At 36.5% G+C, this 26,384-nt stretch overlaps 1 protein-coding gene across 7 annotated transcripts in view; it reads right to left on the reverse strand.

The window, feature by feature from the left end:
- The window catches only part of MARCHF1 (membrane associated ring-CH-type finger 1), a 224,355-nt gene that overhangs the window by 76,746 nt on the left and 121,225 nt on the right, over window positions 1–26,384 (reverse strand). For all 7 annotated transcript variants that reach the window (XM_054633556.2, XM_077177271.1, XM_077177276.1 and 4 more), the window contains one exon: window positions 11,322–11,461. In XM_054633556.2, coding sequence (XP_054489531.2) covers window positions 11,322–11,423 — 102 coding nt within the window. In that variant the 5' untranslated portion in view covers window positions 11,424–11,461. The remainder of the gene's footprint in view (window positions 1–11,321; window positions 11,462–26,384) is intronic.

The raw sequence follows: 26,384 nt of genomic DNA on the forward strand, positions 1-26,384 counted from the left end.
AATAATGTTTTTTTAAAATCCTATCTGATTCACCCTCCCATTATTTAAAAAAAATTCACTGTAGGACCTTGATATCAGTAACATCAACTCTGAGATATTCACACATTCTAAATATATAACTTCTACTGCTTCCCTGAAAGGACAAGCATTTTTACTGAAATCCCAAAATAATGACTTAAACCCAAAAGTTATCTTTACCCATTTGAAAACACCCCTTTTGATTACAGACCAGGATTTTCAGAGAGGGAGCACCATTAGGCATTTATGGTACTGGGACATTAGCATTTCTTTAAAAATCACATGAGTGTCTTGAACTGGCTATTCACAAGATGAGACCCTCAGCATTTCATAATCCCAGTTCTAAACAAAATGGCCTTAACCCACAACAACAACAAAACTGAAGGGAAATCATACTTAGTCTACATAAAATACTCAACCTATCCCATACTACAGTAGTTCAATGCACATAACTGATGTTTTGACAATTTAGTAATTATTCATGCAATTATAATTTAAATTGATTAATTGAATAGCTCATTTTTCTGCATTTTGCTTTTATCAGTTCTTATTAACATTTCATAAGCATTAGTATTTATAGATTACAAAGATTACATGAAGCAATTAACACATTCTGGAATATTATTACCCAGAGAAAACAAACATCAAACACAATTCAATAAACACAAGTTTCCATAATACAAAAATTAATTCCATTATTTCAGCATCAAATAGGTAAAATATAATATATATATAATATAGATACAGTTTTGATGCACCCCACTACTGACAGAGCACCCTGGGAGCTCTCAGAACCACCTGCACTGCTGCTGTTGTCTTCCTCTACTGTGAGTTTGTAATTAGATGGAGCAGCATCAATGCACCTCTGCTCAATGACCTCATTACCATAAATTTCACTACACCTAAGTTTATTCTGCCTGCCTTCAAATTTACTCATGCCAGAGCCTGTACTCAAGAGCTTCTCTATGAACTACAAAAGGTAACAAGCCTGCAGATATCTTGGTTTTGGGGGTTTTCCTTTTGTTTTCTTGTTTGTGAGGTTCTTTGTCTAAGAACACAAGTTCAAATTAATGGCCTGTGCAGCAAATGAGCTTTATCTACAACAACTTTTTATCCCACAATATAGCTTTCCCCTTTATTTACATATTTCTGTTACATATTTATTCCAATGGCTGTACTAAAAATGCCAATTATGGACTGACAGTAGAGATAGCCCTACAACAGATTCTTCTCTGGGACTTAAGACAATGTGAGGAGCCAAATAATATCCAGGAAGAGTAAAATGGGATTGCATGGAATTAATACAATCTTCTATGTCTTTCAATTTTATTTTTTCTCCCAGTATTTTTTCCTTCACATTTTTGATTTTTTTCCTTTCTTTAACACAGGAAAGAAAGGGAGGCAAAATTTCTACAAGCTACCAAATTTCTGTGGAAGGAATAGAAGTTCATAGAAAAATGACATAATCTGTCATTTTCAATTCAAATATTTTATAGCCAACTACCTTTTCAAAAAAAAGACATTTTAATGTGTTTTTTTCATGCATAGTTTAGAATCCTAATCTTAAAACAAACAAAACAGTCTTTTCAGGACTCCTGTTTAGTATCCTAGCAAATATTTCCTTTAGAAAGAGGAAAATATTTCCTTTAGAAAAGGAACCTACATGGACAGAAAATCAGAGACAGAAAAAAAGCTAAAAAAAAAATCATAGCAAATATTTCCATTTCCATTCCATTCCAAATTTCAAGTACCACAGACATGGGATTTATGTAACCCCCAACATAAAATCACACAGCAGCCTAAGTCATGTTATTGCCAAGATTATGGTCTTCACCTTCAGTTTAAATTTCCCCTTCTTAACCTTATCCTATTACTCCCATCTCATACTTTATGCAAGGGCCAGGGGGAGGGAATAACAGATTAACCCCAGAGGTAATTAGCTTAACAAGGTCACAAGCAGTTTTTTCTCAGTCAGCAGAGTCAACACAAGTGATTATGGTCAGCATCCACATACAGCCATCTCTGACCACATACCCATGTTAATGAAATTGATAGGACTGGCATTTCTAAGACAAATATTTGAACACCTCTGAAATTGCAGCAGGGTGCCTGGTTCATCCAGTTATCTCCATCTCCTGTGGATCAAACACTAAACTGCAGCCTGTCTGTTGATTCATCCTGAGGACAAAACTAGGTCTTTGCTATATTTTCTCCTCCTTCCTTGTATTAATTATCCAAAGTTATTAAATCCTTCCACTATCAACCAGGATAAGTCAAACCCCTTTGTCTCTAGAGGATTGAAGCACCTTACTATTTTAAGTTAAATTTCATCTCAAGTGTTCATTAGTTCATATTAATGAGGCTGAAATAATATAGTAGAAATTACTTTCACAAAGTTACATGGAAGTTACACATAAGCTAGTGCTTTAACCTACACAATAATCATGATTCCTTTCCTCTCCTGCACTTTCTGTTACCATTTTTTGTTTAAAGGGAATACCACAATTCCAGCGGCAGTGGCAAGCGTTCAGTGACACTGACAATACAAAACAGGGACATTCGATTTCAGAGACTTCCCAGACCATATTTTTGGAAGAATCTGCTTATAAAGGTTATATTTAATTTGAAGGTATGATATCTCCCCAGACCCTATTCCACCTCATTTCTCCATCAAAGTCACAAAGAAAGGGAAATCGCACACGTTGCAGATTTCAAGAGGCCCTACCTTATCTTCTATGCTACAGACGCCTCTATGCGATAAAAGGAAGAAGGACAGAGAGCTGCCATGAGGACTCAGGCTGTCCCTAGCCAGGCTAGGTGCTCACATGACAGCCCTGACATGTGCAGGCTCAGGATCTGCAGGAAAGCCAGCCCCCAGCCTGGCTGGAGCACAGTGCTGCTGAATGTGTGCTGACATGGATCCACGAGGCTCTAGCACAGCAGTGCAGTGGGAGCACAGCTGCAGAGATGTGCAGCCTCTAGGACACAAAACCAACACCCAACCAATTCAGTATTGGGAAGACTTTTACTGAGGAGAGCAAAGCAGAAGAATACATCAGGGATGCATATAGGGAGATGCACAGCTCCCTGTAGCTGTGCAACTTTCTTCTTTCACCCCTGTCTGTAACAACACTTACGTACTGGTATGAATGCAGGAAATGGCTTCTAGCTGTGCACGTACAACCCTATTTTCCTCTTAAGAATATATTTTTCAGCAATCATTACTTTGCAAACCACTTCAGAGTGAGAATGAATCCTGTTGCAGAAACTTAAATTATTAGGTAAAATTTAAACTAGCAGGGTTGAAATACACACACATATATTTACACACTACACAAACTTACATGCACATATTCACATATTTGCAAGCCTGCAAATGGTATCAGTATAGACTATTTAAACAAATTATGCATACATATTTCTGTTTACAGCATTGAGTTACACAAACTGCAGTAGTCAGCACAGTAGAGAGATTATCCTTAAGCTGTTGCTGGATCTTGTAATTCAAGTGGTATGGGACAGCAAAATGTCATAAAAATACTAGGGAACCTGAGGAATGGGAGTATAAATAAACTTGCACTTAAATTAAAGTGTTACCTTGAGATTTTTAACAAGATAAAGTGCATTATCATCTTCCACCACCACCTTTTTTCCTTTTTTTTTCCTAACATGATATGCTTTCATAGCTTTCCTTGCTGGTATTACTCTGGCAATAATGGCAATAACTCTGATGCTTCCTATCATCTTGACTTCCCCACTACGGTGTGTGTTCACTTAATGATGGGACTGAAGGCTTCACTGAGCTAGAATGAGAATAACTCAATTTCACCTTATAAGAAACTTAGGTTAATTACTTGGCCCTGTCTGATTTTCTCATTTTCAAGAACTCATTTGCCAGACAGAAACTAGATGATGATCTGGCAATTCCCTCTTGTTTCAGTATCTGTAATGCTACACCACATAACCTGAAGTTTTACATACTTGAAATATAAGATTTTTATGAACATGTGAAAAACTTCTAGATAAATAATTTATTGAACTTTCAGTCAAAAGTTATGGGAAACAGTCTAATGTAGTCAGACATAGCTCTCATCCTCAAAGCTAAAAAATTAATAGGTGTTAAATTCTACATTAAAATGATGCTCCTTTTCCCTAAGTGAAATATTAATGACAGCTTCAATTATACAAAAAGGAAACAAATTATGAATAATTTACATGAAATAGATTTGAAGCAATTTTGTGAGCACATGTTGCTGTGAGACACTAGATGCATGAAATATTCTGGGGAAAATAAAGAGCTGAATACAACCTCTTCAAACAGTTACACAGACATTTAACACATTTTATGTCAATGTCTTTTTATAGTAGTTTTATCTAGAGAAAAATATTCTATTGCTAATTTCACTGATGATAAATGCAGAAACCTAACAGCTAAAAAACCTGAAATATAATTTCAGTTATAAAGCCAAATAAAACATAGCAGTATAATAACAATAATATTAATAATGATAATGACAATATTACAACCTTACTGCCTTATTGAATCCAGCATTCAGATAAGCTTTTCTTTTTTCCCCCAATACTAAAGTTATTTTTGTGCATAAAAATTCAAAATACTATTAATTTTCTATGTAGCCTCTGTTTTTGGTTAGAGAAGGCAAAATGAAAATTCTTGAAGTGAGGATTGTCATTTTAAGCCTGCCATAGGGGAAGTCTAACTGAAATCATTGGTCAAATACATAAAAACTTGACCATATCTTTGTCAGTCATAAATAATGAAGTGACACTGGTGGAGACTTACCCAAAAGCTTCTGCCTACATCTACCCTGCTCTAATTGTTTATGAATGCATAGAAAAGGAGCACAAATGAGCTCTTAACAACTTAACATCCTCACTACCACATTCATGGTGAGAACGTAGAAGGTGATGGTAACCAAGGTTACAACTGCTAATTGGCTTTAAATATAAGGAAAATCAACAAGATTGGCCTGGGGTGGCATGGCTCCTGAGGCCACTGCCAGCTTAGGCTGATCCTGGAAATTGTAAAGCAATACATTGTTAAAATAAATTGTTAAAACAATTGCCCTGCTGGGCAGCATGCTGCGCTGCGCAGAAGGATGTGGAACACCCACAGTACCAGGAGCAGTTTTCTTAACTTTACCATGAACAGATACTTAGGGAAATCATATAATTTATTATACTGGTGAACAATTCTACACCTTTTAAAATTAGATTTCTCTGCATAATCTCTCTTCCATAGTTTTACTCACATGTACACATTGTTGGGCTATTATATTAATGTTACTACTATATTTTTTAAAATCAGTTTATAGAGACCTTTTTAGGTATGGTATTGTGGATTTCCTAGCTGGTTCTGGAGTCTTAGTCCTAAAATCTACTTAATAGTTATAGAAATAAGATGATAATTCAGAAGAACACAACTCCATATTCTTAGATAATTACTCTTTTCTCACATCTAGTTATTGAGTTTTAAATTACGTGGTTTTCTTATAACAAATTAAAATACAGATCTTAAACATCCCATCACTCCCTGTCAGATTAACAGTTCAAGGCTTGCAGTATAAAAGGAAACTTAGATGTACCCTATTTCAAAGATTTTCAAGGAATTACATTATCTTGATGAAAATCAGGCAGCCAAACACTTCAAACTCAGATGAAGAACTCTTTCTTATTCTAAAATTAAGTTTGGGTGTTTAGATAAAGATCCCAGATATAAAGAATGGTTAGGGTTAGATGGGACCTTTAAAGAACATCTAGTGATAAATCTTTCTTACACTATTAGAACTCTCACATAGTTAGCAAAACTTACAGTTAAATCCCAGATACTCACTTTATTATCACTGGAGGAAAACCTGTACTGGTTCTGGCTGGAATAGAGTTAAATTTCATCATCACAGCTCACATGGGGCTATGTTCTCAGTTTTTGCAGGAAACTGTTAGTAACTCAGGGTTGTTTCAGTTTTTGCTAAGCAAGGCTTACATCCAAGAACATTTCTGCTCCTTACCCCACCCCACCAGCAAGGAGACTGGGGTTGCACAAGGAGTTGGGAGAGGACATAGCCAGGTGGGCTGATCCAAAGTGACCAAAGGGATAAATCATGTTCTGTGGTGTCATGTTCAGCATATAAATCTGAAAGGAGGAGGAGGAGGAAGAAACATTCAGAGTGGCATTTTTCTTCCCAAGTAACCATTACACATGATGGAGCCTGACTTTCCTGGAGATGGCTGAACATCTGACTGCCCATGGGAAGCAGGGGATAGATAAATTCCTTACTTTGCTTTCATGTGTGGCTTTTGCCTTGCCTATTAAACTGTCTTTATCTCAACCCTCTTATCTTTCTCACCTTTCCCCTCTGCTTCTCTTCCCCATCCCACTGATCAAGTGAGAAGGCAGCTGTGGGGGGCTGAGCTGTCTGTCAGGGTGAACAGCAAAAAACCCCCAAAGCCGCCCACTTTTCCTTGTTTGTTTAATTATATTTCAGAATGACTATTGTCTACTATTAGCTTGCTTAGTCAAAATCATATGTGGCAACATGGGATCTTCCTATGTCAAACAGATCATTCATAATCACATTTTACTTTCTCTTGGAGAAGCAGATGGCATCATTTGCTCGCATAAAAAGAAATCCTGCCTAAGGGTTAAATCAGATGCTTGATTATTTTTCATGACTTCTAAATTTCATTTGCCTATAGAAAAACAAACTACCTAGTTACTCAGCTGACTATAGTTCCACATATATTCACCTATAATTCTGGTTGGGAATACAACAGGGAAAAACAGTTTATACTAATGGCTACAATTCAGCACTAAGTACATGCTCTTGTGCCATTAAATCCATGTGTTTCACACGATGCACTGAATTAAGGACCAGCCCAAGCCCTGTGCAGAAGAGGCTGCAAATAACAAGAGGGAACATAAATTATAATAATGCTCAGATTTTGAACGAGGACCCGGAGAAACACTAGACACTCTGCAAAAACAGCTGGACACGGAACTGCTTCTAGGCAAATTGCTTAATCAATGTTAATACATATTTACGTATTCGCATCAAAATCATTTGATCCCACCACATATACATATGCTTACAGAATCACAGTATAAATAGATACTGTCAGCACAAAGTGATTAATGAAGAAATAATTTTAAATTTCTTATTATCAATTATATCCATTATCTTTTCAGAAGACAAAAAATACTATTGCATAAAATTATGAGTTTTCAAGATCTAGATTCTTTTCAAATAAAGGAAAAAACATTACTATTCTTTCCCCAATTCTAGAAACATCAGAGAAAGGGAAAAATGAAAAAGAGATGAGTTTGCATATTGCCTGGTGAATAGAAAGGATAGAAGAACATTAATAATTTTAATTTATACAGTTTTCATGTATTATAATTCAACATAGTCTAGAGGTTTCATCTCAAAACTAAAATAATAGCTACAAAAAAGTATCAATAAAGTGATGCTAAATCTATGCAGTATGATAAATGTGCTACTGGACAGGCAATAATGTTACAATTTTTAGGAACAGAAAGCTTAATCTGGAATACTGTGCATAACTGGTCATTCCTGCTCAAACTGGAGCAGGAATAGGCAAGAACTTTTAAGACACTTATGGGGACATGGAAAGTATGACAAAAAGGGAATGTTGTATTACAGGTCTCTCAAAATATGATGAACATTACAAAGGATGGGGGTCTTCAAAGTCTAGAAACAATGTATACAGAAACAAACTGATAATAAATTCAGCTTGATAAAGAGATGATCTCTAGCTATCAGAGAAGCAAAGTCAATTCCAGGTTTATATTCTACTACAGCAAGTTAAATGACTATATGAAATTGTTTTAAGTATTAAAAAAAAAAAGATTTACTCACTGTGAATCTGAAACTATCAATACAACACACCAAATCCAATACCTACAATATTAAACAGTATTTTTTGAGAACTTATGCCTCCTTTGATGACAGAATGATTCAAAATTTTCAAGGTTTGCTCAGAACCAAGAAGCTAGAGTGTCATCTAAAACTGAATGCAAGGTTTTAATCTTCAAATAAAGTAGACTAAGGCGATAAAGCTTGGGAGTATTATTATAATTAAGTTGACAACAGTAACAGAAAAATGTTTCCAAGATGCCTTAGTTGAATTCTGCTAAAATATTTCAGAATTTATTTGATTTGGATGAAGCTATAACATCTTAACATTAAATAAAATGAAATGGTGCAACTGCTTTTATTAAACTCTTTAAATACATTCCAGTGTTTTCATAATCTTAATTCTTCTGTATTTTTTCTCCACTGCTGTGCAGTGTTCCATTTACTTGCTTCATGAAAAAAGCAATTTCTTAATGATCATAACCTGCTTCCCGCTCTGCAAGCTCCCTTCTGTTTTTCACAGAGAGAAAAATATTTCTTTCCATAAAAGTGGACTGGGAAGCCTGCCACACAAGGAAAGGCTGAGAGAACTGGGTTTGTTCAGCCTTGAGAAAGGAAAGCTTAGGAGAGGTACACATTATCATCACATTCCAGGATTTCAAGGGTGGCTACAAAGAAGCTGAAGACTCCCTTTTAGAAGGAGTTAGAAGCAAAATACAAGTAATGGGTACAAGTTGGGCACACTCTGATTAGACACAAGAGGAAAATGTTCTGCAATGAGAATAATGAGCCATTGAAATAATCCCCAAAGGAAAGGTGCTGGATCCCCCAACACAGGATATTTTTAAGACTGAGCAGGACAGGGTGCTGTGCCATCTTGTCTATATGGCGCTTATGCAAGGAAGGCTGGACCAGATGATCCTTGAGATTCCTTCCATCCTGGTATTATAGGATGCTGTGAAAAAATTAATGAGAGTTGCTTGCCATTTTCAGATCATTTTCCTTTGGAAAAGCAGCATTGTGAAATGCTCAGTTTGGGGTTTAGTTTTAAATGGAAAGTACTTTTCAATGCCTTAGCTGAAATTCTGAAATAAAGAAGACATTCTGCTGCATCAGAAGTGTACACAAAAGCATATGGCAGAGGTCAAAAAAAGATGCAGTCTACATTCCACTTTGCTTCCTTCCAAACCCAGACTTGTCACCTACAGAATAAGGAAGCAAAGAGCTGTGTCTTCATAACACAGACTCACATGGGCACAAAACTCACCAAATAAACCCATACTGAGGGAATCAGGTCTACAGAGGAGCTGCAATGCACTGAAAAATGAAGTTTAATTCAGAAAGAATGAGCTTGAATAGCTCATTGGAAGTGGCTTTGTACACTTAGAACAATTTGCTATATTCTTTATTTTCTGCTGTTTCATTATTTTTCAGTTTCTAGTGCTAAACTCTGTATCTTCACTCAAGACCAGCCAGAAAATCTTTCAATATTGAAAAGGTAATGACTACTAAGCAAAATCAAAATTGATTTCAAACAAAATTTCAGATTAAAAATGTTCACAAGTGAAAAAAGGATTTTCAGTCAACCTCCTGCAAGTTGGAAAGACATTGCCAGCAAAAACTTATACTGAATATGATTTTCTTCATACGTGAGGGATAGAAAAAGTCATGGTTAAGAGAGTGGGAAGCAAAGAAAATGAAAAGGAAAGCTTGGCAGGCCTCAAGAGACATCACTGTTTTATTTCCTGTTGTGAAGATTATTCTTCTACAGCCAATCATGATATTAAAAGACACACAGTATTGTCCCCAGTAATTTATTTTTCTGGCTTTCTCACACACTTCAGTCTACATGCAAGCTTATTTTTGAACAAGTTTTAATATTAATAGGGTTAAAAGATACTAAGTCTATGGATTCACCAGTTCTGAACTGTATATCCAGTTCATCATTTCTAAATCCCATCTGGTAGATTGGAATGCTTATCTCATGAATATCAAAACAAATTAAATGTTGAATAGCAGTCAAGCAGAAATCAAAATATGCAAATTTCCACATATCCCAATTCCATAATAGCTACCTCCTCTTACTATTAATAGCTAAATAGTAAAAGCAATTAAATAAAATTTAAAAATAAAATAGCAATAGTAATTAAATGTGGGGATAATATACTTGGCATCTTTTTTCATAGAATCATTGATTTTTAATTTCCTTTTATTTCTCTGAAAGTAAAATATTCTAGAGGAAAGTGAGCTATAACAATATTCTACAATATATATAAAAAACTATAAATTTAGCAGCTTTTACTGCTGTCTTTTTGTGTTCTCTTCTATAGCGGAAACTTACATTCTATATCATTTACCACTGAACATGATCATTTTGCCACATTAATTAGGGGTTTTATTTCACCAAAACTTCAACAGCTTTCAAGCAGACCACTGTCTCTTCATTTGGAGTACCACATTTCTTCAGTGGTTAGGAACAATTATTCACCTGTTAGCTTAGCTGTCACCCTGTCCATGTTTCAAGAACTGCAGGGCAGTATTTCCTGATCACTCCTGTTTCTTAGGATAGGGAAATATAGTGCCTATTTACCACTCATTAATGAAATTGGAGCAGGCATATTGAACTGGATATGTTTCAAATATTCAGTCTTGCTGTAGCCTGAAAATGTCAGTTGAATTAAAACAAGCAGACAAGTAGACAATTTTTGCTCTTAGAGACAGGGCAGTTAGAAGCCTTTACATACAAATACCAGTTCTACTCACCTGGCCAGGTCTACTGATGTAAGTGGCTTTATTTCAATGAACAAAAACTGCAGGATTAAAATTCTTATCAATGAGTAACTTTATTCAGTTTCACATGATACATTTTAACTCCACCATGTAAACTGTCAACTTTACATTGCCTGAACATCTACTATCAATAGCTTTACATGCAGAAATTCAACCATCTCTTGGAACAGCCTGTTTAATATATAAAGATAATTTTAAAATCCAGCTGTCTGACACAAGTTTAGACACATGATACTTTGTTCCTGTTACAGGCAGGAACAAGGAGTAAATGAGGTGCCTTTAGATAATGTCCAGCTGTATTCATCAGAGACCAAATGCCATTGCACTGATTAGGATCACAAAGAATATAAGTGACCCATACTCGGTCATCTGCTTAAAGACTTCACCATTCACAAAACATCAATACTGGTTTATAGACACAGCATGCAAGCCAGAATGAACCATGCATTACATAAGGGACAAAAAGAAAAAGCAAACTGAAAGAGCAAACAGATGTTATATCAAAGGGTTTCGCACACGGAGGAAATGCAAGCAATGGCAAACAGTACAATTTTACAAATAAATTTAACACCTCTCAAGTTCTGAGCATGCCACTGTCACGAAATGCAACTTTTCACTCACCAAAGTAGAGTTATGTGAAGCATCACCTGAGACCTCGGGTGTTCTTGTGCTGTTTGGAAGTCTGTGAGGGTTACGAGCTATCGCTTGGCACCAGCCCAACATTTTCTCCTTCCACTTATCCCTTCTCAATTTCTGAAATTCTGAAAATAATTTAGATTCCCTGAAACATTGACACTTGGAATTCATTGTGTGCATGTCTCTGGATGCATGCCTTTAAAAACAGCTTTTTAAGTTATATCTGAACAAGCTAATAAAACATATTTTTAAAAGACCATGTTTTTCTAAATTATTCCCAAGTGCTAAACAATAAAGGTTAGAAAAGAGTCATGCATTTTCAGTGCACCTTACATGCATTAATACTATTTTAGTGTTAGCAATTACAGTGCCTTCTCTCCATGTTAAATCTTCCTCAAGTTGTAACTTTAATTTTCCTCAAGTTGTAACTTTAATTTTAAAAGTTTTATTTTAAAGGGATTTTATTACAGAATACCTCTGAGACTAGCACCATCCCAAAAACTACATAGCATTTGGATACAAACCCCCACATTTAATGAAATAAGGAGAAATAGCCCTAAATCAGCAGCAGATACTAGATACAAATAAACAGTGTAAATAAACACACAAACTTGTATGTACCCATGCCCAGACACTCCAGAATACCTGGCTCATCTTGAAGTGCTATGCTAGGATGTGTTGTAAACAGCAAAAACTAATTCAGGCACACCAGAAATAAATGCTCTGTGCCAACTACAAATTGCCTCTGCATTTACTTCTAGTTTGAAACAATAACAAAATACCTTGTAAGTAACACGACCACATTCTGGAAATGCAGCACTAGTGCAGCATGCTATTAAGTGTAAGAAACCTTCATAAGTATGTTTCAAATCTCACAATCTGTTTCTTCCCAAGTGAAGTTGGCAATGGAGGTAATCAGTGCAAAACTTGGCTAATTAATTACAAAAAACAACTTAGAACAATTTTATTCTAAACATCTGAAGCAATTTCTAATCTGGTTGTTTATAACATATTGTAATTTAAAATGTGTTATTCTGTTATTTCTGAATCATGAAACATAATAAACAGGAAGATCAACCTACAAGACTGAATGCCTAATACTCCAAATAAGGGTAGCACTAGACTGATTAAAACTGGAACATAATGGAAAAAAAAAATACAATAATGCTGAAGACCTCCCATGGCACTATGCAGTATCACTGAATATTATGCACTTGTAACTTAAGTTTATTTTTTCTGCAATACATCTCCATGCAGGACACAAATTATGCATGTATTTACAGCAGATTTTATCTTTCCAGGTTCTGAGTCTGACAAACTGCAACCCCTTTCTGAATAATGACAGCTCTACCATTTCCACACTTAACCATTAATAGATAGTTTTCAAAGTATGAAATGCACAAAGCTGAATTCCCCACATAACCTCGTGGAACTGAAAGGAATAAATGGAAATTAGCCTTAGCTTGATTGCACTGGAGATGATTAGGTGAGTGAGACAACAGATTAACTAATTCTTTCTCAATGTTTTGGTCCCTTGGAATCTTAATGTGAGATACAAAATCATGCTCAGTAAGAGATCAATCAATCCTTTCTGTACTGCCTGTATCCATGAACACAAGAAATCATTTGAATATAGGTACACTCCTATTCTGTTCTCCTTGGTGTGCAGAACCCTTTGGAAGATTTCCAATTCTTCTTTTTTTGGCCTGAGCAATCCAAATGACTGCCACTGTCCATATCGTAACTGAAAGGATTTTGCTCTTGCTCATACACCTGAAGAACCACCACAAATAAATTTCCTGAAAACAATCTTAATTCATCATCTCTAGATTTGTTTAAAAAATAGAAGAATTACTTTATTCATATTTTTAAGGTGAGAAAATTTTTACTTTTAAATTAGCCAAGCAAAGGGACACACAATTATTGTCCATCTTGTAAAATATCAATGCTAAAAAAAAAAGGGAGGTTAAGGATGAGGTATTAAAAATTAGCCACTTGTTTGAAATAAAAGCATAATATTGCTTAAAAAAAAATCACAAATAAAGCAAGACAAAAGAAATTACATGCTTAATTCAGGAGCATATTCAGATTCAGGTAACAAAAGTTATGATTTTTAGTCCTTACCAGAATCTAACCGCTATCACAGAACAGCAGGAAATTGAACACAAAACACACTGTTCTTTATCTAAGCTAAGTTTTGTTCTCTGTGTTCAAAGATTCCCAACAGTAATCAAAGTGATGGTATTTGTCCAGCTGCATGACTTGGCAGACCATCAAAATATTCCAGGAGCAGAGCTACAGGAATACTGAAATACAAACAGCCTTGACTGCTGAGCTCTGCTAAGATAAATACAGTCACTGTTATTCATCATGTATCTCATGTCTGAGTCTTACCAAGCTGTGACTTCTAATCAATTATTCTAATTTGGATAAAACCATTAATTGAAGGGCTGGATGCAATAGAAATCTCTGACAGTTTCTGTGTCACAAGTAAGCCATTGGCTGTTCTTAACCAGCCAGTTATTATCGTATGACTGCTGTGTTTCACAGAGACAATTCAGTGTAGCCCTAGCATAACAACATAATGACACTAGAACTTTCTACAAATAAGCTCAACCTCAGGTTTTAAAATTACTTCTATATTAAAAAAAAAATAGATTCTTATTAGAATATATGTGATTTTGTCAACAGCTGCAAAAGTACTGTTTTTCATTTCAGTGCTTTGGTGTAATAACTCAGTGCTGTGGTGATTCACCAGTGGTTCTTTTAATTCAGGGGGAAAAAATTACTTTCCACATTCATATGTGATCATTAGCTGTAAAAATTTATATGATCAGAAGTGCTGAGGGACTGCCCCCCCCAAACAGAGGACTAATTTTTTGAGTCCAGCATGCAATTAAAATAGCATGAAAGGCCATTAAGCTAGAGAAGTCTTATTTTCCTGACTGCTACCTGCAGCAACCAACTAACTAAAGTACCTGTATAATACCTAATAAAATACTTAATGTTCTAGCCTCATTAAAAGCAATGCAGAGACCAACAGAAAACAAGCACACATGCACAAGAATCATTAAGTTGACACCTAGAATGATGGCACCAATCAAGACTATAATGGTACCAGCTTTCTTTATAGCTACTGGATATACAAAATCAGACACCTCTGCATTAAGTGCATGCAAGATTCTAAATTCAAACATGTCATCTTTATTAATGACTGTTTTCAGAAGTGCTTCTAGGGCACTACTGGAACAGTAAACCCAATTATGCACATCTAAATGCCTTTCCCTACCTGTAAAGACAAAATAGAGCTGTCATTTAACTTAGCTATGCAGCTCTTTCAAAACATCACTGCAGAATCAGGACCCTCTCTAGAGTATTCGAGATTATATTATAACCAAGTTTTCCAGAACTTATAGTTTAAGTTTGCAAACTGCCAAATACAGCATATTCTTAAATCAATACCTATATTATCTAAACAATTTTCTTTAAAGAAATTACTTTGATGGGCCTGTACCATAATTAACCATATAATTATTTCTAACTAAATCCAGCCTTTGTGGATTTGTTCTTTTCTCTTATACTGCTAATATGTATTTTAAGTTGTCCTTAGTCCTTTAAGACTTTGATTCTTTTTTGTCACAACTAAGGATGCATATTTCACTTATTGATTCCAACAATTCAATCACTGAAAATAAATAAATTGAAGATGACTGGTACAAAAATTATTGCAGCTAATATTGCTTTGTTTAACCACACCATAACTACTATGTCCAAAGCATGACAAGAAAGCTCTACATGTTTTCAAAGAAAACAGTCTTTTGGGCTACTAATTTAATTTAAAATTTTAATTTACAATTTAAAATTTGTGAGTATGTTTGCCTTCATAGTCCAACTCCTTTTTTTCCCCTACAAGGAAGAGCATCTCTTTTGTAAAGCAGAAAGCAATTTTAAATCACTCAAGGCTCTTTAGAAAAACACCAGTAGGGTTTTTTCCCCATGGTAAATTTTTTTGCATTGTAATTATGCCATTTTGCATTTGTGAAGACTTCAAGAAGAAAATGTTGAGAAATGTATATTTATGGCAACTGATTTAATGTTTAAGAAACCCCCACCTTTTATACATTTAGATACTGCATAAACATCTGTATTTGCTGATGCAGTTTTTGAACTACTTTCATAAGCAACCTCTATTCCATCCTCAAATATGACTTTGCTGTCAATCTCACAGCTACTCTTCAAGTGAATGCTTTGCTCATCCAAGGTTAAACATCTCTGTTGAATTTTCCTCAGACCTTCAAAAAGCAATGGAATTGTATTTGCTACTGCTACAGGTGAGCAGTGAAAGGGTGCCTAACCCCTCCCTGAGGACCTCTCCATGTAAATTTCAGATGCATCAGACTCCCAAGCAGGAAGGACAACAGCCTGGATACGAACATGGAGTTGAGAACAAGAACAAAGTACATGTTTTTGCTTTGTGAGTTTGCATATATTTAGCCATACATGACTGCCAAGCAGCTTAAATCAAAGCTTCAAGCAACAATAAAGACATGACTGGTAAATACACCTGATAAACCATATCCAGCACTTGGCAGATGAAGACTCTTTGGGGAAGATACAGAAATAGCAGAAAATGTTAAAATGCAAAAATCCACATGAAGCTAAAGCATTAACCACCTCATGAAGTTATGCGTGCAATTATCCAAATGAACAGGGCATAAGTTACAGTAAGTCTTTAATGGACTTTATTCTGCTTATGAAAAATTAGAAGTTATTTCTTAAGGTTTCTTCCCATCCTTATGTGATTTATTTACAGAAGAAGAAGGGTATATTTATGCTGTAAAATCAAATCCACTTTGCATCAGGCAGAACTAATGAAGTACAATAAGAAGACAGAGAAGTAACCTTTTTTTTAAAAGCCCAATAAAGGTTAAATACCTGAAAGACAAAATTTAACCACGAAACACCACTGTATCAAAGGATAGATCATTGAAAGTGAATTTAAGTTAACTTTTAAGAAAAAAGAGAAAATCAGATTTCATTGCAATACCAGATGTATACAAAATGCGCTTAAGACCGTGCTTGGTCCACCAGAACTATCTCCCCTTTGTCAGAGTAGCATTTTTAACAGAACTTTTTCTGTCAAATACAAAGTTCTGGGCAGCTATAAACAATCTTCTGTGACAGCCCTAAACACAGAAAGCTCTTGCTTGTGAGCAGTCCAGATAGTGCTCCTGTGAGAGGTCAGTCATACAGAACCCACACTAGACAGTGGTAATCACTGCTGGGAAGAAGGGCTTATCCTCTTCCTTAGGTATCATTGCTCTTTGTAACACAATCTGTAACAACTCCAGGGCAGAACAGGCCACTGCACCTTTATCTTGGCTGGTCTCGCCAATTTTTCTTACCTCACTTCATATTGTTTTCAGCACCTCTTTTAGGGTAACTTCAGCCATCATTAGCATTAGACATTTGCTCTCATATTCTACGATATAGTTTTATAAAACCTAATCGTTGAATTGGTTTCTGGTTGCCATTGTTAATAATCAGTGTTTGCAAGAAATTTACTTCTGGTAAGGGTGACAGTCTTCCTGTACCTGAACAACTACAGGAAAAATGGAGAGGACTTTTTTACAAGTACATGTAGTTACAGGACAAGGGGGAATAGCTTAAAACTGAAGGAGAGGAGGTTTAAATTAGATATTAAGAGGAACTCTTCATTGTGAGGGTGGTGAGGCACTGGAACAGGTTTCCCAGATAAAGTGCAGATATCCCATCCCTGGAAGTGCTGAAGGCCAGGTTGGATGGGGCTCTGAACAACCTAGTCTAGTAAAGGTGTCCCTGCCCATGGGAGTTGGGTTGGATCTTTAAGGGCCCTTCCAACACAAACCATTCTATGATTAGTGAGAATTGCAGTCATATCCACCAATACGAACCTGGAAGTATTCTCTGACTTACCAATATCATGAAATAGTTAATCTGAATGCTAGTTGGTAGAAAATTCAGGGTCACCTCTGGATACCGAAGCACAACTATTTTCTTCTAAAAACTAAAGACCTGAATTATAATTAGTAGGAAGGTAAAAACTGATATTCTGTTGGAAGGTATTTAGAACACTTACTGAAGTTAAGTTGCATGCATTATAATCAAGAATATTCTGCTAAATATTTTGAAGACTTTTGTTGTCATCAAGGGTATACCACTTAACAAGCTGACAGAAGAGCCAAATGTGTCAGGAAAATTTGTGACAGATTTACCAAAGGAGAAGATTTGGAATCCTTTTTAATAAAGATTAAATAAACCCATTAAATAGCTGTTCACCCCAAAACTAACTGAAATATGCCACTCCCTTCTAGTGGATACTGTGATCGTGACTTATGATCTGACCTCTGCTAGTAGAAAGCCATGACAGATGGCCTATTCAGGGTTTCTTCAGGATAAATGGATTTAAGTTATAAATAATTACTGGCCTACTGGCCTAATACTGCAGTTACTGGTAACAGCTTAAATAACTAGTCCCTTACATAAGTAAAGATTACATTAACCTAAGAGCTAATAATTATATGAATAAATATTTGAATAATATTACTTTGATAGTTTTTAACCAAAATTTCCAGAAAACAAATTACAAAAGTAGGACTTAGAAGTGAATGCATGAGACCAAAAGTATGACTCAAATAGCTGAAATGTTTTTTTTAAAATGGGGCTCTCATTAGACAATAATAATGGTGGCATAATTATTGTAAACAATTATTCCTGTTGCTCTGGTTGCTGTCAAAAAATAACCTTGACAAATTGAGTAAGGAAAAAAAAAAAGTTCAAGGATTATCTAGTCCTTCTAGTTTTTATGTTTGTAGTTGGGAAATAAACAGAAAAGTTTTGCTGAATAGATAATAAATCTAGAAAGGTGCAAGAAGATTGGATGAACACCAGCATGGCCCTCTAAACGTAAATTAGTGGGATTCTCAAAAGTGTCTTCCAATAGTTTCAAATTAAGCCTGGACCTAATTTATTACAATTCCAGACCATAATGGTTTACTAACTTTTTTCCATAGAGAAAATTGGGGGGTGCTTCTTTGTGAGATAAAAGCAATGCAGAACGTGCAGTTAAAAGCACAACTCACACAGCTGTCAGTGAGCTAAGATTCACACAGCCCATATGCACATCACAGTTATAATATGCCAGTCCTCACAAACCATTTTTAAAATATTAAAGATGTGGTATTTGTTGTGCTTGCTAATTAAAGTGTAAAACTAGACACAACATTAGTTTCACTCTTCTATTTATTTATAATATTAAGCACACTTTAGGTATCCAACCTCTTGCAAGTCTTTCCAAAGAACCTTGAAGGAAGATGACATTGGCAAGATTACTGACAAAATATAAAGTTATAAAACTGAAATCTTGAAGTGTACAGCAGAAAACAAACACAATGCTTGATTGCAGAGCATTGCTCCCTGGCTCCCTTTAGTGACTGGGTAAACACTAAGATTTCTAACTCTGGGGTGGCTGGGGTGCAGCAGCTCAGGCAACCGAGTCTCATCCTGAAGGTTTGATCTCTACCCCTGGCAGCCCTCCCCTGACTTTGCTATCACTCACACTGCTTTCTACTAGGCTACACTGAACCCTGGTGCTGACACTGAGACAGGAGTATGCAGCACAGCACGGCACAGAGATGCCCATGCAGGTGTGCAGTGTGGCCTGGCACAGCTGTGTAGCAGCTGTTCATGCAGTCCCATGCAAAGGTCCTGCTCCAAAACCTGCTCAGCTGCTGCACTGAAGAGCAGCTCCATAGCTAAGCCACGAGCCTTGCCCTCATGACAGCTTCCAAATATTTGTCCCTTCTACAGCAGGGGTAGAACAGAGACAAGTCTTAGCTTTCCTAAGATACCTTACAGCAGTGATAACAATGCAATTGCAACACATAGCTCAGACATGGACACCGGGATTGAGGGCAACCTCAGCAAGTTTGACAACACCACCAAGGTGTGTAGTTGTGTCAACACACTGGAGGGAAGGGATGCCATCCAGAGGGACCTTGTCAGGCTTGAGGTGGGCCCGTGTGAACCTCACATTCAACAAGGTCAAGTGCAAGGTCTTGCACCTGTGTTGGGACAATCCCAAGCAAAAACAAAGGCTGAGCAGAGAATGGATTGAGAGAAGCCCTAGAGAAAAGGACTTGGGGATGCTGGTGGACAAAAAACTCGACACGACCTGGTAAAATGCACTGGCAGTCCAGAAAGCAACCACATCCTGGGCTATCTGGATCAGCGTGACCAGCAGGCCAAGGGAGGGGATTCTGCCCCTCTGCCCTGCCCTTGTGAGACCCACCTGGAAGGCTGCACCCAGCTTGGGAGCCTCCAACACAGGAAAGATGTGCGTCTGTTAGAACAGGCTCAGGTGATCATACGGCTGGAGCACCTCTCCCACGCAGACAGGCTCAGAGAGTTGGGGCAGCTCAGCCTGGAGAAGCCTCAAAGGAGATCTTGGGGCAACCTTTCAGTACCTAATGGGAGCCTATAAGAGAGCTGGAAAGGAACTTTTTAAAAGAGTGTGTACTGATACAATAAACAGTAACGGCCTTAAGCTGAAGGAGGGTAAGTTTAGATTAGATATTGGAAAAAAATTCACTGCTGTGGGGATGGTGAGGCACTGGAACCAGATGTCCAGAGAGGTTGTGATGTCCTATACCTGGGAGTGTTGAAGGTCAGCCTGGAAGAGGCTGAGTAATCTGGTCCAGAGGAAGATTTTCTGCCTGTGGCAGGGAGGCTGGAAGCAGGGGATCTTTAAGGTCCCTTCCAACCCAAAGCATTCTGGGATTCTGTGACCTGTACTAAATGCCTCCTCAAGGGTAACCATGTTTTTGAATCAACAAGATCTGGAATCAAAGCCTTCCATGGCCTTGATGTAATTCACTGACAGAATTTGCCTTGTGCATAAGTATTTGCCCTGGCTGGCTGTTTTTTCAGCTTCCTCCCCCCGCAGCAGTGCACGATTATTGTCCCTGTTTTCTGAAAATTTCTCTTTTTTCATTTACCAACTCTGGCTTCTTCTGCCTTCGGCACTAATCAATGTGTACTTTTTGTTTAAATCACTTGAATATATAGCACTTCTCCAATATAAAATAGCTTGAGCAGGTACACAGGTTATACCTTCTTTCTTCGGCTTCTCAATTCTTTGAATTCAAATTTTATTCATTTAGAAATGTAGATGTTTTACATTGAATTCTTATTAAATGACATTTTTATTTCTTTAAGGTCCCATTAAGGTTTGTATTATTTTGACACTTAGCTCTCTGTTATACCATTCATTTTCATATATATGTGTGTCTCTAATCACAGTCTTTTTGCATGAATCTTTCTCATTTTAAGTAAACAAGCAAGTAACCTTCCATTCTAGTGCTTATTTTTTATCCACTTCAGAAAAATAAATAAACTAGAAATATTTTTTGAAAGAATTAATAAATAAAAGTTCCACCAATACAATTCTGGCAAGATAGTAGAACCAACACACTTATAAAATTAATTTAGCATTTAGAAAAGCACACCTACAAAATCATACATCTTGAAAGATAATTTTCACTACATTATCACAGGGCTTGTTTACAGCTTTGAAATAGATGCCATGCTACAAAGCTGAACAAGCTAGCTGGACTTCCCAAAGCCATTCCATTCTCTTGAGATTGAGGACACACACTTAGCAAGCACTAACTCAATGGCTAAGATTTTATTAAGGATTATATATAGCTCCACAGAAAATAAGCATGCTCCAGGAAACACAAAATAATGGAAAACAGAGATGAATGCAAAAGCACATGTAGGTAGTTGGCCTACATTCAACCTTAACACTTAATTAGAAAGCTAAGCAGAGAAAATCTAACTTTTAAAGTAAAAAGTGTATTTAACCGCAGGCCAGCCACCCACAAACCAGGGAGCATTTCAAGAAGTTCTTAAGGGGAAAAGAAATGTACTGGTGAAAATTATTACATACAGACTATTATTGTTGCTACTGAAGTACTCATTTTAAGAGTCTCCAAGCACAAAAGGAAGAGCCCAACCTCCCTCTCAGCTTAGGCAATATCTGGGATATAAGAAATCCAGGTCAGACCCCTGATAATTGGGTAGAAGTCGGTGGGAAGAAGCAGAAGATAAATAGGAAAGTGCAAACAAGATACTCAGACAGTGGGGTCGGACACACTCATCTGTGATGTGAAAACTGGAAACATGAAACATGCACTGAGCATGCAATAAAGCACCTCAGGAATCTTATAGCCCAACATGCAATTGGTGAAGGACAGTCTTGTTCATCTCATGTCCGTGCTGAAGCTATGCCACATTTTGAAGCATCAGGATGTCCCCAGACCATCAGAGGAGAGGCACTGGCACGTTTACAACGACAATCCATTTATCTGTGCCAACACAAAGCCACACTAGGATATGGTGTGGTCAGGGTGGGGCAGGCTATTCTCAGACACAAAATACATTAATTCCCTGCACAAGCATTTACTTAAGTCTTTACTGGCAACCCATGGGAGTCCAGTTTGCATAGAGAATTATCAGTTGTTGTTAATACAAATATTATTCATTTTTAATGCCTTATGTTTCCTGCGCTGTAACAAAAAATATATTTTCACAAAAAATATACCTCCAGCTGATGTCTAAGATCATAATATCAAGTAAAACATATAGTTTCAGTTTTTTGCTTCTCTTTAAAAATTACATTTAAAGATAAGCTCTATCATAAGACAGAAAGAAACACATCTTTCTGTTATCATTTATGTAAAATTTCATCCCAAGAAGTTCTTTTTCCCAGCAAGTAAAAGCCCATGACTGCAGTATAGAATGAAGGTGCCAGATCAAAATTGGTTTTCAGCAGAGTTGAAGTTTTACTACAGAAGGATTTCCATACAGTTTTACAGAAAGAAACCTACAGTCCTTAAATTTACAACAGTAACAAAGAAGTCCTGGAACAGAAACAATACTGGGAATTAAAATACATTTTGCTTCATATAAGCTCAGTACAGCTATGAAGAGGCATCAAAAGTGTGAAAATTACACTCTCTTTTTTCATTTGCCACTGCAGTGCTCCCATGCTGGAGTACCAGAATGCACACTTTTCATATTTAGAGATTGGTAAAACCAAACCAAGATTGCCTGCTAGGTGACAAGCAAGATACTAGACCCTTATTCCCAGCAACTGCGCCCCACTTTTTTGCCATTTCTCCATTCTTCTAGTTTGTGACTGTTTAGCTAAAAATAGTAGTTCTTGGAGAGAAATCAATTAGGATCTTTTAGACATTTCTGAGTTACTTACAGCAGTAATACATTGTTATCACTAAAAACCTGTCCAGTAGATATTGCACTGATCATATCACAGAATCACAGATTATGCTGAGTTGGAAGGGACTCACAAGGACCATTGAGTTCATCTCCAGCCCTGCACAGGAAAAACCCCAACTCACACCATGTGCCTGAGAGTTTTGTCCAAACACTTCTGACACCTCATATCAAGAATTGCTGTTGGAACGTAATTCCAACAAAATAATTATGATAAAAATATTGCATAATGAGTCAACACAGACCTATTGCTGTCACAGATCTATATTTCAGACATATCTGAAGACATATCTAAATATTTATGTTGCAAAATGTAGTTTTTCACAGGTTTATTGATATTAAGGTAAACTCTGCTTACTGTCTGTTTTATAATGGGGAATCTCAGATTAACAGAAGATTGGTTTCACTTTGAATATTTGAAATAGTTTTGCTTGACAGTACTGATTTACTAATAGCGAGGCATAACTATATTCACAATGAACAGAAGCTACAAGTAAATTTTAATTTATTCTGGCCTATTGCATCATAGGGTTTTGATCAGCTAGAACTCACACAGAGATGAAACCTGGCCTTGACTCTTTGCCTTCACACAAGAAGTGAAGGTTGCCTAAGCAATTCGTGCTGTCACTACCTTTAGAAAAAACAGCATTGATGGTCTTCAGAATAATTAAGCCAGGCACCTTCTGAATGAGCTAAATCTAAAATGAAACAGATAACCATAAGGTAATAGGGATGTATGGGCAGAATACTAATAAGGTAAATCCTGCTTCTTTGATCCCTTCCAGTTCTTGGTGGAAAGTCAACAGTATAATGAACAAAGAATAGAAATTACTATTTACCTGGACTCTCAAAGAACTTTAGGTCATACCTTCCTGAAAAAGATATTTAAGTAAGTAACCACAGGCATTATGCAAAGTTCTGTGTCAGACAAAAACATGTGTCTGTTGAGCAACAATAGGCTGAAACAGGAATATAGGAGCTATTTCTGTTGTGAAGAGATGTTCAAGGTTTTACAGTAGGGTTTTAAGCATTAGGAATTCTTGCTTGAGGAAAGTTGCTGAGGCTGACAAAGCAAATAATAAGTAGAGAAAAACACCGAAATTATAACAGATTATTACACATGCACCATAATTTCATTGTTATCATATGCTGCTTTTCCTCGCATTACTTCATACTCAAAGTGGAAAATAATCACAGAGAGCAGAAGAAAACCCCATTACATGAAACCATGTTTACTGCATTGTCCAGGTCCTTCTTCAAAAGATGAATTTTGATTTCCTCACAGGTTTTAGTACGGCATCAATTAACACTCAGAAGAAAGTCTCCTTTACCCACATGTCCCTCACCATACAGGTTTACAAGTTATTTGTACCTCTGACACAGTCACAGACAGACCCAGCCTGGCTCCAAACACCTACTTCGCTGATGTGTCATAGGACTGCAGACGTAGGTCCAAGGCCTGGAAGCAGTTTAGGTGTGAAATGGTTATTAACTAACACCACCCACAAGCTGGCTTCTGAAGAGCCACAGGAGCACTGCCCTTCTCAGGAGTTACCACATGTGAAGGCTTGTTAGCAAAACCACAGCAAGAAGATGTGAAGACAGCTGGGGCCAGACTGCACCTGAGCAAAACATACCTGAAATTTGAGGCACCAGAAGATTTTGTGAAAGGATGCCCAAGCATTCCTGTATCTGTGTTTTGATTCCAATGAAAAACTGATTGCTTCCTGTCTAAGTTAGCATACCTTAGTTTTAAAACTTCACAGAAATCATTTAGGTGACAGCTTAGAATTAAGCTTCTCTTATTGTTCTGATTCTCATGAAATACAGGTGCCTACCTGTACACCTTTTAAGGGAAAATGCTCCTAATAATTACTTCTTCAGGATTTATGCTATAAGCAACCTTTACTGGGACTGGATGGAATGAGAATTAGGAAGGAAAATTTCCTCCCTGAAGTATTCTCCCTCTTTGGCTCTTTTACTGGAAAAAAATATACTGACATTTATTCTTTTATGACTTTTTCATTAATGTTAAGCACTCATTTTAAACTTGTGACATCCATAAACTTAATTTGTGAGGTCTTTCATAGATATGTGGCTTTGTTTTTCACCTCTTCAACACATGGTATTTTATATTACAAGGAAGGAAAATAAAACCTGCCTCACAATAACATTCATATCCTTTCCAAGCCTACCATAACCAGTGGGTAAGGCAGTGCTATACATAATTTACAGACCTTAAGAGGGCTGATAGACCTGGAGTTCTATGTGCCAACAGTTTTGCCCTTGCCAATGTACAATGTGCCATTAGAAGATGAGAGCCAAGTTGTCAGGAATCCTTCATTCACCAGTATAAATCTAAAGTTTTGTGGCTTTCAAATCCTGTTAGCCCCTCACTCTAGGTGGAAAACTTGGTGACAACCCTTGGTGATAACATTATGCATCTTCCTCAGCTATCTAATTGCACTAGATCCCTGAATTTTTAACTGTCTTTGTTCTATCTTAACAGTGTTGCACAGAGTAAGGAACATATGGGCTTAATTATTTAAGGATTTCTAAGAGTTTGGAAAAAACAGACATGTCATATTTCACAATTATATTTCACCTAATTAAGCAAAAATAAATTATTTGTTTCAAGAACTGACTCAGTGAAATCTGTCATTCCCTAAATTTCAAGGATTGCATGAGTAGGGCAATTGACTGATAAACCCATGGGAACACAGCTGGTGATTTTACAGCAACTTTTGAAGGAAATGAAAAGTGTAAACTTATCACCTTTACCACATCCTGCAATTTATGTCTCACATAGAAGACAAACATCTGCTCCAGAAATTAAAAAAGAAAGAAAGGAAAAAACCCCCTACAGTAAAGTTTATCAAGATTTTTCTCAGTTTAGCAGGAGAAATGAAGAAAGTAACAAATCTGAATAATCTTTAGCATCAATAATTTTTAAGACAAGCAATATGCAATAATTTTTAAGAAAGTTTACTGTTCTGTCCTGAAATTTAAAAAAAAAATCCCACAGAAGACTTGAAGAAACACTAGTTTCCAGGACAATATATCCATGGTTTAATTTTTTTTTTGTAGTGATCAAATAATAGCATATATTATAATCTTCTGAGAGCATCACTTTATCACAAGCAGACTAATACACCCATATAAATTCACCTTCTCCTGTCATAACACTCAATTTCAGCTCATTTAAAAAAATATGTTTTCAATCACAATCTTTTTAGGGGGAAAGGATTGCATTCATAATTTTGTGTGAATTGGCATTTCTACTAGTGTTTTAGCCATTAATGGGTCAGCTTGATAGCCTCTCGTTGGCACACCTTTATTTCAAACGTCAAAAATAGATAATGCTGATTTTTAAAAGTCACTTGGCCTCTCAACCATAATGGCAATTGAGAGTTCTTCAATGAGATTTGAAGAACCACAAATTTTAACCAAAAAAAAAAATTGCATTTATATAACGTATGTTAAAGAATTTGAAGGAACTTGTATCACAAGGGGTCACTAAACTTCTTGCCTGATGACAGTTTTGAGCAAGCAATTTGATATTCTATCTGCTATAACCACAGGACTCAGCAAGTCCAGTTTGCCTGATGCATGGTAAACCTCTCTTTTAAAAGGACTGGAAGCAAACACGCAGTAGAAGGCATAGCATTCTAAGTATCAGAAGAACCATCAGTCTTACAAGTTGTGATGTTGCTT

The sequence above is a fragment of the Agelaius phoeniceus genome, chromosome 4 (genome assembly GCF_051311805.1).
Source record: "Agelaius phoeniceus isolate bAgePho1 chromosome 4, bAgePho1.hap1, whole genome shotgun sequence".
Taxonomy (NCBI): Eukaryota; Metazoa; Chordata; class Aves; order Passeriformes; family Icteridae; genus Agelaius; species Agelaius phoeniceus.